Genomic DNA, 17,878 nt, shown 5'->3' on the forward strand with positions numbered 1-17,878 from the left:
TATATATATATATATATATATAAATACAGACAGGTAGATCCAGTCTGGCAGAGCTGTAAAGGGGCGAGTACAGACTTATCCCAGCATTTGCTTTGAGGCCCCGTTTTATTGTCTCTGCGGGAGCTTCCAGAGATCACAGAACCTACAACTCGGCTGCTTTACATTTTCCTTCGGCATGTACGGAGTGAGACTTATCGTCGATATGATGTGATTATTATTAATTGCATCTCGATTCCTGGGTATTCATTGCAGTTAGAGCCTGTTATGAAACGATTCTTTCCACAGATTGGATATGAATGCCAAGCCCAGGAATGTCCCCCAAGGCTGGATTAGTAAGTGCCTGCTCAGGGGCCCATGCTCCGGAGCCCTGAAGGCCTCCGCTTCACCGTCTCCATGTTGCTAATCTGTTTACTGGTATGTGTCCACTTAAGACGCAGTAAAAGGTGACTCCTGCATTTGACCTGTTGTGTCTTTCATCCTGATAACTGTGAATGTAACAGACAGAAAAGAAAAAAAAAAACACACCACAAGCACAATTAGATACTTTCTCCCCCCCTCCATTTTTTATTTCTTTTTAAATAGAAAACCTTGACCAGTTGGACAGAGTTGAAAGAACCAAAATTACAAAACAAATTCTAAGAAAAAAAAACCAACAAAAAAAACCAACAACACTATAATGACAACACAAAGTCATTCATTCTGTTACAACAGTCTTTTAAAAAAAAATAAAAAAATCAGCCATTCGTGTTGTAATGCTGAAAGAGGAGCAACCGCCCAATGGAGTGCTACAACGTACAGTACCTGCCTACCCCCGACACAGGCAGGAGCAGGAAGCGTTCTGCCCTCGGACCTGTACCACAGGACCAGACCGTGTGGGGGTGGGGGGGGGGGGGTGGGGTGGGGAGGGGTTTCACATCACAGCTCAATGGAATCAGCACGGGAGCCACACCTCTGTAGGCCGGGACCAGCCACAACACTTTATGTCAACATAAAAACACCATCATTTATTTAAAAAAAAAAAAATTAAAATAAAAAAAAAAAAAAAAAAAAAAAAAAGAGATACAGCCATGTCTGACTTGAGCTGGCTGACCAGGGAGTGCTGCTCCCATTTCAACCCACTGGAATGAAAGGCCAGCCTGGTTCCCACTTCACCCATCACAAAGGCCTGGGATGGATTGAGCTTTTTTGTTTGCTCTCCATTATACAGTCGGTTTCATGTTTGTGCCTGCAAAACACCACCCACGCACACACACACACACACTCACACTCACACACACACACACTCACACTCACACACACACACACACACACACACACACACACACACACACACACACACACACACACTCGGAGGCAACATGATACCTAAAGCAGACTGTGCAAAACTCTTTGGTGATAATGAGTTTAGGAAAAGCAACATGAAAAGAACAAAAAACGCCATCCCACAACTGACATGGTTCTACAATCTTTCATTATACACAGTTCAACAGTCAGAGAGTGGAAGTGGAGCCTGCAAATTCAATAAATTAGACAGCAAAAAGATGAATGGTAGATATAAAATCCAGCAGTTGGGTTCACAGAAATGAAAAAAATTAGAATAAAAACACAGGAGAAAAAAATAACAGTGTTGTGTGTCATATTAGCAAAACCATAAGAAACAAATGGGAGAAAAACCATTGTTAATGAAATGATGTATTAATGAAATGGCCCTTAGAAATCAAAAGGCCGTGGCAATATTTGTCTTTTCAATGTCACTTTAGTGATCACATGCACCAGGTCATCAACAGTGTGACCTGCCTGATCTGATATTGATCGGACACATTTCGTGGCAGGATAAAGACATTTTGTTTCCAGTAAATTCTTCACAATAAAAGTCCCCCCCGTATTTTTTTTGCTATTTACTCTGCTTACTCTTCCCAAAGTCTCCTAATACTCTTTTCAGGTATTAAGGAGACTTGTTTACTTGTAATTCAATGATAACGGGATGATACAAGTTACATTGAAAAGACAAGTGCAACCACAGCCACGGAGACAGCTGTGATCTGAGTCTAGTCATTGATGAAATGTTGTTGAAAAGCAGTCTTTTGTAAACATTCACAATCAAGAGTTGAGTTCTGTTTGGACCCCTGCTGGTCTGAGAGCACATGGACACCAGTCTTTTTTCTGCACACAAGACAAATGGGAGTATCGGAGGACCATGTATTGTACTTCACTAGGAAAACCTGCCTTACAGATCACACGTAACAGGCTAGAGGGGCCCCGGGCTCTTGCTGTAATCAGGCTCTCTAATTATTTCTTTGATCATTAATCAATTTATGTAATTTCGTACTAGAACCCATATACTGTCTCTATGACTTGTTCATCACGGCGTTTCTGTTTAGTTTCCTTTTAAAAAAAAGAAAAAAGAAAAAAAAGACATATTTTCAAAATATATCCATGTGAAAGTCTTTTTTTGTTTCAGTAAAAAATAAATTAGGTAGTGAAAAACACCACGCAGTGAGAAGTGAGCACGGACGGTTTTTTTTTTTTTTTTTTTTTTTTTCACTCTTCAGTTCGTGACAGTTCTGCAAGCCCGGCTTCTCTCACGCTGTCCTAACTGAGCCGTTATTGCTGGCCAGTCTCCTGAAGCCGTGGTCGTTCTTCTCCAGCCAGAGCTCGGCCAGCTGCTGGGTGGAGCCGTGCGACGAGGCCTTGGAGCCCAGACACATCTTATATTGCTTCGCCTCCAGGTTCGGGTCACATATGACGGGGTGGTGAACGTGCACTATCCCCGTGTCTGTGCTTCTGAACAACTTAAGCCCCGACTGGACAAATTTATTAAAAAGGTCCACGTCCTCCAGTCCCCACCCCTGTATCGAGGTATCAAACCCTCCAGCTCGAACCAAGTCCCCCTTGTAGACGCAGACGATGCCAAAGCCGTAGTTCCTCCACAGGCCTGTCTTGGCGGTAAAGACGTAGTGGTTGTTGCTAGGGACCTTCCCAGCGTACACCACTTTGGGGTCATACTGGCTGAAGATAATGGGGAAGTAGGTTTGCTCCCCGAGGGCCGTGTTGGTCCGACATCGCTTCAGGAAGTCGCTGGTGAAGAGCAGGTCCACATCGCAGTAGAAGAGCAGCGAATCGTTGGAGAAGTGCAAGGAGCCCACTTCCAAAGCCAGAGCCCTGGAGAAGGAGCCGGTGACGGGCTTTATCTCCATCTCGGCCCGGGGATACTTCATGTGGTACTCCCTCATCAGCTCCACCTGCTTGACCCGCTCCGTGTTGTTGTCCGTGCTGAAGAGCAGGATCAGCAGCTTGACGTTCTGGTTCGGGATCAGACAAACTCGTTCGAAGTTCGCCATGAAACGCACGAAGATGTCGTAGCGTCCCGACAGAGGGACCAAGATGTTGACTTTCTTCTCTTTGGGTTCCCTCTGCTCCTGGCCTGAGGTGGCCAGCTTGAAGGGCACCAGCATCTTCAGGGAGTTGGACAGAAACGAGAGGGAGTCGGAATCCTTGTTGATATGGCTGGCCAGAGCTCTGGCGTCCATCTCTCCCTCCTCTCTGAACTGGATCTGGCTGAAGGTCTGCTGCAGGTAGGCGTGCCTCCTCACAGGAACGGTCATGGTCTTTCCTTTGTGCTTCTTGTACAGCAGCAGCAGATCCAGCACATACTCTGCCCCGTATAACGGATTGACTCTCCGGTAGCCATACTGGATTTCTTTGAAGTCGATGACCCTCCCTCGTGTCTTGGCATTGGCGTTGATCATCTCCATCACTTGCATGATGATGTCATCCAGGGCTTGCCTTTGGGAGGAGTCCATCCCGCGGCGTGGCGGCTGACCGTCAGAGGACGAGAACAGGTACTTCCCTGTCAGGAACTCCCACTCCAGGACTTCCTCTCTCTGCCGCGGGTGGAAGCGCATAAACGAAGGCGGCACGCCGAGCTGGAGGTCCTCTCGGCTGGGCTCATTGGCGCCGTAGCGTCCCATCTGAACGATCTCCCGGTGGAGCTGAATGGTCCGGTGGCGTAGGTCTGCGATCTTCCGGCTGAGCATGTAGCTGTGCAGGCGATACTGGTAAGGAGGGTTCTTGTTGGGGTGGAGGGTGATGGCTCGATGGATCTTGCTGTTGTGGAGGTCTCGTATGTAGCCCTTCTTATTTGGTTCATAGTTCTCATAGAAGAGCTGCTGCATCTGTGGAGACAGAAGACGGATTGTGTTAGTGCAACTGAGGCCGTGTTCATTTAGAACACTGGATGTTACACGTGTTAATTCAAATTAAAGTAAAACATCACTTTTGTTGCCATGTCTGCCCCGAACCACTCAGCTCCCTAATGACAGATGAAGGTATAGGTATGACCGGCAATTTCTGTTCCCAGCTGAACATGATAAGCACCTTGCTGTAAGTACCAGTCTGTCAAGCTACAGGGCTTCAATAAAGCTTCCATAAAAGTCTTTCTACGGGATATTCGGCAGCCCACCCAAAAGGTGCGTTCAGAGCAGTTCCTAGAGCGTATAGAATGAAACTTGAGGTTGTGTTTAACTCAATTATCAATGCAACAGAGTCTGCCAGTAAGGAAGAAGGTATGAGCAGTTTATCAAAAGCCAGTTCAACGACACCACTGTCCCCTCAGTGGGCGACGGTGGTGTTTTTTGGTGGATAAGAACGATAGGGCAATATTTGTATTTGTACGGATACGAAACCATACTTTTTTTTTTAATAATTCACATTTCCAGCACAGTTTGACATAGGTGGTCATCCTCAGAAATATATGTTTGGGATCCTGAAAGCCTGTTCTGAACCAGGTAACATCCCCTCTGAATGATAACACCCACAGGGAGAAAAGAAAAGCATCTTATCAGACAAGCTAGCAGTTAGCCATTGTTTGGCAGTTGGAGGGCAGCGAGGTGTTTGACCTCAAGCTTCTCTTCAAAAGGCATACCCTACTTTATGTGCTGTAGAAGATAATCCACATAATCATGATGACAACAGCCAATCCAATTGCAATTGGGCAACAGTTAATCAAATTTGTGCCATCCACTGTTATTGCCTAAGGCTTTGGGCATGGGTATCGATTGTTTCTCACTTTTGGGGGCAGTTGACATTGTGAGCGAGGGGAGCCAAGCTTTTCATGCCAAGCACAATTTAAAACACTATTTCAGAACCTTTCTGTCAGTGACAGTCCATAAATTGAGTATTAATCCAGATTTAGATTTAGTACCTCCAAAGCCACTTGTTTTTTCTGCTGCCAGAACGTGAGTCAAATGACCCGTTTCCTCTACATATGGAGCATTTTGTGCTCAACGTGAATTGCCATGTAAAGAGTTAATGCAAATTAACTCACATGCAAATTATTATTGCATGTGACAATTGAGCCTAATTAGCTACGTGTCTGAAAATAGTAATGGTAAGTCAACTCATTCAAAGGGTTTTGTAGCTTTTTTGCTTTTCATTAAGGAGATGGTAAAGCCTTTCTAAATATTGTTGTTGTTTTAGAAAAAAATACATTATTATATCATTGATATAATAATAATCTTTCCCAACAAACGGATGATTATCGGTTATCATGATTGGCCTCAAGGAGCGCGTGTTGTACAGCAACAACTGCACAGTCCACTGCTGGAGAACCAGTAAGTGAGTGAGTGTTTACTGCATACCTGCTGGAATTTAGGCTAAAAGCGTAAACTTGCTTTAAAGCTGCTGGCGTGATCTCGACCGTGGTTTAAAAAAAGGCAGGGTTTGTGTACGTTGCCTCCCCAATGAAGGGATGCATCAGAACGACTGCAGCCTCTACGACGTCTAATTTGAGAGGACGGCTCTGGAATGCGGCCACAAGCCTGATCCCCGGGGAAAGGCCATGCAAGGAATAAGACAGGACAGGCCTGAGAGCTATGGAAAAATGATACCTGAAGCTGAATACGATCACAGGAACTGCCAGAGTAACTCTTTGCTTTTCCATTTAGCTTTAGCTTGCATTCCTCTGCACCTAAGAGAGGGCAGCCTGCCAATCAAAGCACACTGTAACCTTGTCATTAATGGAAATCTTGAGCCAAGCTGGGGACTTAGGAGGTAAAAGGGTCAGGCTTTATCTCAACAGGGTCATTGCATGGGCAACACCGAACAGAAACGACAATGTTCGTGTGAGCGGTGGCTTCCCTGCAGCGCCTCTTTGTACTACTTTCTAAGTGATGGATCAGCACTATTTAGGCTATGATGTCTGGAGGTTGGCAACTATTCTGATCAACCATACTTATTCATAAATAATCATGATGACTGACTTGGCTTTTCATCTTACAAATGCTTTAAAATTGAGAATTTAGCTGCTGAACTTTATGAACAAAGATCCTGTGAGTTCCATTTTTCTGAAGACCCATTTTTCTGATGCCCCAGTTGTCTGAAAAATAACCTATTGGATGAAAATCCCATTGTTCTGATCGCCCATTCGCATATAAATAAATATGTTCACTGTTCCGACGGTCCGTTGCCAATTGAATGTAACAAATTTCACGACTTCTGCTTCATTGTTCTGTTGAGGAAAAAGAACATGTCTACATGGTCGTGTCTAACAAGGAAGCACAGCCTGGTCACAATCATTCCAGTAAACACAATGTATGGAGTGTCATTATGTATAATTTGAAGCTTTGATTGAGGTTTTTGAATGACAATTTTAATGTTTTTATGGCGCAATAACCCCTAAAAATATTGTGTAAATGATGGTGCCGTTAGAAGTGTTACTTTGTCAAAAACAAGTATATCCAGCAGCAAAAGTAAACTGCACCCTGCCCCCCCCCGCTGAACAGAGCACAGTCTGCTTGTTTATTCAAAGAATTATACTGAACGCCTGTCCAAGTTGCACCAAATTCAACAGAGCACTCCACGAGGTCTCCAGCAATACACCGGCCAAGTATAAAGCAGATTGGAAGACCGGTCCTCGAGATATTCTAAGGACACACAGACCGACAGAGACTCCTTTATAGTCAGAGAAGCCTTTGTCTGCATTTGTTTCATTGAGACAAACTGAGTAGTTTTCCCTCCCCGCAGTATTTTTCCAGGGTAGCTCAGTAGTTGGCTCAGACTGTATCCAGCAGGGTAACACCAGCGGCCATCAGCTGACAGCCAACTGGTCAGGATGTTTACGGCGTCTCTCCCGTGGCTTCACCATCATTAGCGCCCCCGTCCTAATTACGTGACCTCTACTTTTGTGGTCACCGTTGCAACTTATGACTCCTTAGTGCAATTTTGTTCACAGTCATTAACCTCACAACATCCCTGCCCCAACTCGAATGGTTCTCTAACAAAGGCAAAGGTAGGACAGGAGGAGGTCTTGCTGGGACCTGAAGCCCTCGTGTGCTTCATTTCAAATACATCAGTTAGATATTCAGCCCAATACTGAACTCATTTTAAATCAGCACTGTAACACATTATATTAGACTCAAAACAATTCAATATTTGAACTGCAAGGACGGATTGGAAATCACCATCTATAAGAGCAACGGGGAAGTTTTCAGTATACTCACAGAAATGGAGGCACTACATAAAATGCCAGGTTGCACCGCTGAAGGGTAAGACACTCTGACCACCAACAAAAGGACAGTGCACGCAAGGGGGGGGTAAGAGCATCGTGTAATTTGGGTTGCGTTAATTGAAAGTTAAGATATGTATGCCACTGTTGACTGTTTGGAGCCGTGACAGCGCTGTCAGACACTGCAGACCTACGTCTATTTTCAGTTCCATCACTGCTCTATAACATAAGCCAAACACAATAATCAAGGCACAGCAGGAGAACCAGTATTATCATACCAACATCTGAAGGGAAAGGAGATGCTAAGGACCTGTGCTGGGTTTACACAGGTTCAAGGTATTCCCCTACTGCAAATTTCTATTTCAAAGTTTTCCTTTAATGATCTTCTTAAAATACAGGGTCCCCTGGATTATTTAACCATACTTTGGGTTTATGCTCTGATAACAAGGTATAACCAGACCGGACTACAATTATAACCGGATCAATTTATGAATGTCTCCTGCGAGTCCCCTTACTTTGTGGAAGCGCAGCACTAAATAAGTGGAATATATATATGATTAAAACGTACTGAAATCTCTAGCCATCCATGTGGGGAAAAACCTTGAATATCAGGAGTGAACAGTGTTCAGTCAGCTGTTTAAAGCAGGGTTTGTAGTGTTAAGTGATTCTCCAGTCACACAGCAAAGGAAATGCACGCTAGCAGTCACCCGTACATGCAGGCAGCGGAAGGGAGGCCTGAGGCTCAGTCCGAGCAGCAGGCAGCGCGGCCGCTGTGCTGCCTGTGTTTAATCTGCAGGACAATAGGCGGCGGCTGCCTCGGAGCGGGCCATGCAAATCTAATTGAAGACGGCATTATGCTGCTGTAATTGGCTCTTTTGTAAGCAAGGGCGGTCTGTCTAAACTAATTTCTCAACTCAGGCAAAAGCTTTTTACACACTTAAAAGACAGCTCCACAATAACTCTGTATGGATGTGTGTGATGGGAGGCGGATGTGCCATCAACAGCATCGTGACAACAGACCACTTCATCAATATTAGCCGTCCAAGCAGTGGACTGCTGGGGAGTTTTGTACTTGTTAATAAGCAGAACTCCTGTATGAATGATCTTTTAAGATGTTTCTGGGAAAAAAAGAACACTAACTTGAAGAAAATTCGGTTCGTTCTCATACGCTACTTCGAATTATTCTCTTGTACGTTACTACAAATGAACACACACGTATGAAATAGGACAATAACACTTTAGATGGTTAATCTAGCACAACAAGGTGTATCAAAATGAAAGAAAGAGAAATGAACATTATGCTTACTTTGCATACACATTGTATGAGAGTTCATCTTCATACTATATTTTATCATTAACGCATAATTCAAGGGGGGGTGGGGGGGTGGAGCCTTATGGATTATGCTAACCTTATTTAAGATGCGTTTGTTTTCTTCATCATCTGTGATGCCATGAAAATATTTTTTTATTAACTAAATGTGAGGTGAGATGATTTCAGGAGCATTTTTGGATGATTATCGGGATAATATTGTGAAACGCAACTATTTTGTCCAGGATAATGGGGACATGAATTTTTCGTATACAGCCAATTTGCTGCTTACCATGCCCCCAGCCATTCTTTTTCAGGAAATACAGTAAATCATTTGAAAAATGCACATACCTATGGACAGAGAGGGGACATGGACAGAACATAGGGATGGATAAAGGACAGGAGACCTCAGGGACAGATGAGGAGAAAGTCTGGATGGACCCAGATTGGCTTGATATACCAGGGTTCAGTTCTTGGTTCTACTGTACTTCATGTTGTTGTTTTTTTCAGCACAATATTCCTTTAAAAAGGTCATGGAATGGCAGCATTTAACCCAAATGTCACCTCCAATCAACCGCATACAAGAGCTACAAACACAACTGAGTTGTAGAAGTTAAGGATGTGAAATGTGCTTCTACCCTGGAGTCTTTGTGCTTTCTCGCTTCGCAGGCTTCTATAAATCGTGGCTGTACCTGGACCGTGGTCGTGCATCCTGCTACGGCCCTGCTGACACCGACTGCTACCACCATTATTATTATTACTAGTCACATTACTATTACTATTACCTGTACCATTAAGCATTTTAGCTTTACTTCCACCCTGAAGCCCTTTTGCTTTCTCGCTCTGCAGGTTTCCATGAATCGTTGTGGTACCTGGACCGTAGTCGTGCCTCCTGCTGTGAGCCGACTGACACCCACTGCTACTTCCATTATTATTATTAATCACATTACTATCCCTATTTTCATGGCTATAATTCTACTGTAATAATTGCTGCTGTTATTATAAGTAGTCTTATTATATGAATCATTTATGTCATATACATTGAATGTGTTGTATCTCTGTTATGCTGTTCATTCTGTACACATGACATCTATTGCATTCTGTCCATCCTGGGAGAAGGATCCCTCCTCTGTCGTTCTCCCAGAGGTTTCTTCCTTTTTTCTCCCTGTTAAAGGGTTTTTTAGGGGAGTTTTTCCTGTGCCGATGTGAGGGAAGGACAGAGGATGTCGCATGTGCACAGATTGTAAAGCCCTCTGAGGCAAATTTGTAATTTGTGATTCTGGGCTATACAAAATAAACTGAATTGAATTGAATTGAAATGTGGAAAAGGTTGCTGATATACTGCATCTTTATTCTGAAGTAGTGCTTCAGATTTCCACAGCAGTGTGATACGAGATAGAAAAAAAAAAGTCTTACATTGTATTTTCCTGCCTTCCTCTGCAAAGCCTCATCTAAAACTGTCGTTCTAAACCGTGCGGCTGCTGCACAAACCAATTACAGATTTTATTTACACTAAACTTCTCCAGCTGGTATATCGTGTCTGTTCGTGTTTCAACTATAAAATGTATTTATGTTTCTATCTGAAACAATTCCAGTAACATTCTGCGATGCCAACAATAGACTCTGTGCGTCTAGGACTAGAAAGTCCAGTCATTTTAATGATAAGCAAACAACGAGGGTCAGATTAGTTGAATGGAGCGGGACAAATATAATGCCCATTAAAAACACAAGGGCCTCTGGCAAGAGGAGAGCAGAAGTTACTGATTTGGAGTCAGCAGGTGAAGGTTGTGTGGCCTGAATTCATTTGATGAGGCACCAAACAAAGACAAGATGCAGTTTGAACAGGGCCAGGTCAGGATATGAGAAAGGCAGCAGGCCGGATATGAGAACAGAACAACCTGCTCAGTGTTCCCAAACACTGAGAGGAGATCAGACTCTTCATTCTGGGCTCGTACCCATCAAGTTCAACTGGTCAGAAGTGACAAATGCTTCTTTCTGATTTTAGGGCAGTACGAGTACGAGCATTTCATCAACCCTTTTTTACTCCGTGAGAAGGAGAATATTTTATATTGCAATTAAAATAAAATGTCTTTTTACAGACTGAATCCTTCCCCTGCCAACAAATGCAATCAAAATGTTTTGACACAAATGAATGGTTCCCTTGGATTTGTTGAGCTGACATATCATTGCTTTAAAAACCTAGAAGAGAACAATTTAACACAGTTCAAACATATGTCATTTTCATTTATTTAGCACATAAGATAAGATAAGATAATCCTTTATTAGTCCCGCAGCGGGGACATTTGCAGGATTACAGCAGCAAACAAGAGACATAAGTAAAAAAAAAAAAAAAAAAAACAAGATCAAAACAAGTATTATAAATAAGTAATTACACAGTAAAGAATATTAAATAAGTAAGTAAAAATCCACAATAGCACATCAATATAAAGAACGCTAGTTGACAGATCACTGGGCCACAAACTGCTAAAAAGATTTATTTTCCCGTTTCCTTAGTTGGATTTCGACCAATCAGAAAAAAACAAACATGCTTGACAGATGCCTGACTTTTCCAAACCTCTTTTCAGGACATAGCTTCAGCGTGAGTTAGCAAGGCCGTTGTTGTTGTTCTGTAGAAAATGCCCACGGGGATATGACGCAAGCACCGACATGTTCCTGCCTCTTTGTGGCACCGCGGCCAGAAGTATCTGATTTATGCAAATCACAATCCCTCTATGCAATCCGGTCGCACGGCACCGTCTGAACTGCGTCCATCCCACCCATCCTTTCTCTAGACCAGCGGTCCCCAACAGCCGGGCCACCGAAAGGGTCATTTGGTACCGGGTCCGCAGAGAAAAGAATGTATAACTTCAATCATTTCCATTTTTTATTGATTATCAGTCTGAAAGATGACCGGATTCTCTCGCAATTACATCTCGCCTGTGCCTCTTGACACATGTCCGGACGCTTGTCTCGGTCACGTGACACGTTACCTCAAAAAAGTAAGCCCACAAGCTAGCGGAAATGTGGGATTTTTCTGCAGTGACAGCAATCGAAACTAAATGACGGAGTAGACTGGACATAAGGGACACGCTTCGGGGTGTCGTCGTCTCCCATTAACCCCCAGATGGGACCGTCTCGTTGCAGAGAAACAAGCTCAGACTGCTCGAGACTACCTGTTCTGTTACCTACTGACCCGTTCTGAGCAGCAGCAGCCGACCCAGAGAGCAGTGGAACATCAGAATGTTAAGTAGCACCTGTTCAAAAAAACGGAAAAACATCCGATGTCAGTTGGATTCACTATTGATTCCCTCTACTCCGCAGTTGTGTTCCAGTTAGGTCAATGCTGGACTTCAATGATTCAACACACTGGCAGGAATCCAAGTTCACAGACAAGCCGGTTTGAAATGTGAGCGAGTAACTCTATCCCCTCCTCCTGCTACTTCACTCCACTGTTTCCATGACAGCATTACCTCTGAGCCCATATATCCATCAAACCCCAAACAGTTAAAGTAAAGGATCATCACTTCCATCTGCCTTTAGATACATGTATCGCACTGCAGTGTGTACATGATGTGTAGTACATTAAGGGCCGAGTGGCACCAACAGGATTCATGTTTAAACTTAAACTCAGTCACGTTGCACTAAACTTAAAAAAGCCGGTTTAGAATTAAGAAAGATTTGTCATGTTTTGACTAAAACTAGATTAAATTACATTCCGTTCACCAGAATGTTAAACTCCAATTTAATTACAGTCATTTGTTTAATTGCACTTGAGGAGGGTTCATTTAAAATGGCTGCCTTTTTGAGATGGATTGATAAAAAAAAAAAAAAAAAAAAGAATCAAGTTCCTCACAGAAAGTTAAGATGAGTTTCATGCTGCTGCTGCTGAATTTCTCCCTAGATATGGGTTGTGCCAGGAAACAGTTCTGGAGCTGAACAGAAAGATTAGACTAAACAGGAAGTCTCATTTCTTCCTCGCTGTGCTGATATCTGTCATCTATCTATTATTTGTCCGTACTGCTCCATTTATTCGGCCAACAAGTTTTTCAACAAAAGGAGGAGAAATTAGAGCTTCGCTGCTGAGTCATCATGACATCCAAACATTGGGCAAACTAACTGACTTTTTAGAGAACAATGTAATGTTTTGTTCAGGAACACAGAGCAGCCAAAAAGCTCTAACCTACTCACTAGGGCCCCCGACAACACACACGTGTTATTATTCTAATTTGGGGAAGCAAACATCTCCGTAATAATGAGACTCTATTTAACTTTGCGTTTGACTTGAATTTACTAAGCTTAAATCGGTCAGACGTTGTGTTGCACGTCCACAATAAGAAGTCGATGACCTTGATAAGCGCCATTATCTGAATATTTCTCCTATTACCTCAGCATGCTCAGAGTGCTGCTGAAGGAGGACTCTCTCTTTGGCATGCGTGTCCACTGAGGACTGGACAGGACTGGGTGACAGGGAGCAGAAAAGGCCCTTTGTTCCCTCCTTCCAGATGTCTTCTTTAGCGGAGGCTCCAGGGAGAGATGGGAGATATGCACTGTTACCACTCAATTACAAGAACAGAGAGTTGAGACAAAAAAAAAATGATTTCTCACAGTTCTCAGAAAGAGGACAACTAGATTTCTAACAGTAAAGTCGGGAAAGAGAAAATACATTTTTTATCAGGTTCTGAATGTCTCTCTTAATTGACTCAAGAAAAGTCATTTTACCAGGAGAGGTCTTCACCACCTCCTCATTACCATGAAGGTGTAATTCTGTCTGTGGGGCTCATACCATTAAACATAGCATCACCACTTGTTTTTAATGGCTTCAGAGGCGTTCAGCACATCACCACTCTAGCTGCCGTCCTATGAGAGACTAGCGTCGCCCCTTTGCTTGGTATTAACTGTTTGGGCTTCTATCTATTTGTTTGACATTGTCTTATCACCACCAGAGGACTGACTGAAACGGAGCCACATCAACGGCTCCGCTGCCTTTATGACTTTATAGAGCGCTTTATTAATAATGAAACGCTGCGCTCTACGCTGTCACTTTTCTACACAGCCGTCCAATCAAACAATTAAAAGTGTCTCAACTGAAGAAGACACTGCGCCTCATTGCGATTCTGTGATCTATTTTTTAACAACAAACAAGTATTTGATATGTTTTAATTGTCATCTTTGTTATTTAAAAAAGCAACAATTTACCTAATAATAGCACAACAATAAAGCGTATTTATAAAAGGACTCAAATCTGGAGGAAAAAATACAAATATACTGCTGTTGAGCCAATCATTGTTACTGCAGGATAAATTCCTTCAGTGTACAACATCAGCTCGACAGCATATGGTCGTATAGAGAACATAGTAGCAGATGTGTAAAGCTGTGAGGAGGAAACTATTCATCACTCTGTATGTACAGGGAAACCAGGAGGACAGATCTACCACAATGACTCGACAAAGACAAAAGCAGAACTTGACGCTTGCTTCACGTCCGTCTAGTTGAGGCGGAACTCGACCAGATCCAGTCAGTCAGCTAACAGACGGTTCACCAGCTCCGACAGAAGCCGTGGTCCCTTTTTATTGGAACTATGAGTCACCTCCTACTACACCTCATACATCTGACTGCTCATGTTCCCAGAACTCGTTCAGATTTCTTTACTACCCAATTTCACAGTTCCAACAAAGAGATGCTGACGCGTAATCCATCAAATGACAGAAAGAGGAGTTTAGAAAATGACTGCTGCTGGGGAATTTGTGGTGTACATGTGAACTTGGAAATATTACAAAAAGGTGCACTTCAATTAATCGTGCTAATGGGCAACGACAGAAGTTAGGATTACAACATATTTTGAACATAGCCAAAAAGCAGAAAGAATACGCCGCGGTCAAAGATCTGAAGAGGGGTCCTAAACATCACCATGCCACACCAGAGGCTGCCCTCGCTAAGCAGGCAATCCTTATTGGTGATATCAATTTAATAAATATTACAATGAATGTCCTCAACCTGACCGTACCCCCACAGAAGTGATTGCTCCCACTATAACCTGGAAACCAGACTGACTTTGATCCGCTGTGATGTGGATGAGGTCTTCCCGTCACCTCAGGCCCACAGCAGCTACTTGTCACTTTATGAAGGCAAAGCGCTGCTTCTTTACTACCTGTCTGCCTGCAGACGGGAAGAGCATGGGCGGATCACAGCGCGAACTGCTTCTACCATCAAGCCAGAGGCCTAAATTAAAACCTTCCATAAAAGCGAAGGGGAAAAACTACCCAATACTGGTCGATTTCGTTTTTTTTTTTTTTTTTTTTTTTTTTTTTATGTTGGGAGGTAATTATAGCTGTGCGGCGGGCAGCAGCATACTTGTGGAGTCCTGGTGGTCCATGGAGCTAGCATTTAGTGAGTGCCGCCCAAGGAAGCTGGAGGAACAACAGGAACTGGGACGTGGGTGTAGGAAAGCTCAGAGCTCAAGTGTTTCTACTCACACTCGCCGACTAAAAGTGAATATGTTTATGCAAGCCTCTAATCTGCCCCTCCGTCCCTGCCCTAAACAATCCCTCCATTCCAACAGCAGATCTCCCTTTCGAGGCCAATTTCTCCCTCTGCCTAATTAGAGCTCTGATCACAGTGTGTGTCAACGAGGTGAGGAAGTGCATGGTGCGGCACCTGCTAAACAACAGGGCCCCATTATGTCAGAAGATTCAGATCTCTATAGTGGTTAGTTCTGGACTTCTGGGTCTCATGTTTGAATCGTGATCTCATTAAAAGGCAGTGCTGTACAGACAGAGGCAATATAAGAGTTTGGATACATTCATAACACATAACTGACGCCAGCAGTGTCAACACGATGAGTTTAGAGTGAATCCTAAAAAAAAATAATCCTACACTGTAATGTAACAGGTGAATAAGTCGTCATAAAGTACAATCTGCACAATTAAAGAAGTTTCAATAAACACAGCGGGTTGCCTATATGCTCTATTAAGGCGGGGAAACAGTAGACAGAACATGGAGGACATCTGTAGTGTTCTACTACCAGGAAGTGATTAAAGGGGTGTGTCAAATGACATCTGGGACTAAACTCTCTCTTTCAAATGAGAAATATATTTCCTAGAAATGTCTCACTGTTTTCTGTAAAACAATGCACATCTGACAAAACAAATGGCATATAACTTATAGCACCAAGAGTGGCAACAACTCAATTGCAGATGAATTATAAGAGGGAATCTTATCATTCCATCTCTGAACCAGGACCTCCCGCTGTAAACACAGGTTCCATCACCACCACCGTGGATGATGCGGGCTCACCCAATCACAGCGGAGGTCAGGCTGACAGTGAGTGACAAACGTCTACACCGTGTTTTCTCCCGAGACCCCGTGGATGTCGGCGGAGCAGAGGTACTTCTGGGTAATGAAGAGGACAGAAGCCGGAGGTGGAGCAGGCTGTCCAGTTCCAGGAGTGTTTGGGGAATTCAGCTGGAGTCCCCCCCAACCCTGTGGCATGCCCGGGGGGGAGCGCTAATTACAGCCCTGTACCCGATTGATCCCGCCGACAGCGTGGCCGCCCGCCCCTCAGGTACACGGAGCAAACAGCTGTACGCCGATGGTTATGGCTCACGGTCCAGATGTCACCGCTGACACATGCAGCCCGGGAAAGCTCCCAGCAGCCATGTGACGACCACCGGCTGCTGACAGTGAAGGGGGGAACAATCCACGGCCATTTTCACAACCGCCTTCTCACTTACATGTGAATGTGGAGAAGTTTTTGTTACGTTGTTGAAAACACATCGTCAGTGTCGAGTCAAATGGCAAAAAAATGCTAAACGTTAACGTGAATCACTTCAGTCAATATATTTGTGGCCAGAAGCAAATATATATATATATATATATATATAAAAAATCATACTTTTTTTTATGGTCTGAGCCTTAACTTTGTGTCGGAAAGTTATAGACAGAGATTGTTTTGGCCCAAAACTGACTTCCATCCAGATCTTGTAAGGAGCTTACCAACAATTTCATTTCCACACAAACTAAGGTTAGAATCTCAGCCTGACCCAACCAAAGCTGATCAAAACCCCTATCCCCTTTGGTTGATGCAGAAATGTTAAGCTCTCTCTGTAATAACTGGCACCCAAATCTCAAAACACGTGCAATCGGGACCTTAGTGTGTTCAAATGAGCCGGCCTGTTGTGGTCACACACACACACACACACACACACACACACACACACACGCACACGCACACGCACATCATATACTTTTCAAAAAAAGTGACATATTTTATCCTCAATCAATCAATCAAAGACACACAAGCTCTGGTAGATGACCACTTTTCCATAAAGTTAGGCCGAATTGAATTAGTTGGTTTCGATTCAATTGTTTTTATGTCATATCAAGCCTGACTGGAACCAAAACAACAAAAAACCAACAAAAGTTATCCACGGCCAAACAAAGTTTTCCAATAGTTCTCCAGTCGTTGTGTCCTTGGGGAGAAGAACTGGATGATGAAAGAGAAGGTTTATTCTTCACGTGATGAAGAAGACGCTCTTCGTGTGCTTACACTTTTCAAAACTCGTGTGCACACACACACACACACACACGCACACACAAACACACACTCGCTGGGATATTTGTAATATTTAATGCAGAGCTGGCCGGAGCAAAACGGCTCACATGTGCTTCCTCCAGACACACACCACAGTGTTCTCACGCTATGCCCCCGCTACTGACGGGGCAGGCTTTGGAGGAGAGTATTTTTGGCGTGGTGTGTAAAATGTTCAAAAACAATAACAATGTCGGAATTGAAAAGTTTGGACTTATATCTTTTTTACAACTGAAATGACATTTGTGTTATTACAGAGAGAGTAAAGTAGTAAAAGTTTTTTCATTTTTTTTTCATTACACACACACACACACACACACACACACACACACACACACACACACACACACACACACACACACACACACACACACACACACACACACACACACACACTCACACACACTCACACACACTCACACACACTCACACACACACACACACACACACACACCGTTCTAATGTGGACGGTGCCCAT

General features: G+C 43.5%; 1 protein-coding gene across 1 annotated transcript in view; it reads right to left on the reverse strand.

Annotated features, from left to right (window-relative positions):
- Positions 1 to 2,573: 2,573 nt before the first annotated feature.
- Positions 2,574 to 17,878, reverse strand: part of chsy1 (chondroitin sulfate synthase 1) — a 41,229-nt gene continuing 25,924 nt past the window's right edge. Inside the window, exon 3 of the mRNA XM_054618167.1 lies at positions 2,574 to 4,175. Coding sequence (XP_054474142.1) covers positions 2,583 to 4,175 — 1,593 coding nt within the window. The 3' untranslated portion in view covers positions 2,574 to 2,582. The remainder of the gene's footprint in view (positions 4,176 to 17,878) is intronic.

This window comes from Anoplopoma fimbria, chromosome 2 (assembly GCF_027596085.1).
Source record: "Anoplopoma fimbria isolate UVic2021 breed Golden Eagle Sablefish chromosome 2, Afim_UVic_2022, whole genome shotgun sequence".
Lineage (NCBI taxonomy): Eukaryota > Metazoa > Chordata > Actinopteri > Perciformes > Anoplopomatidae > Anoplopoma > Anoplopoma fimbria.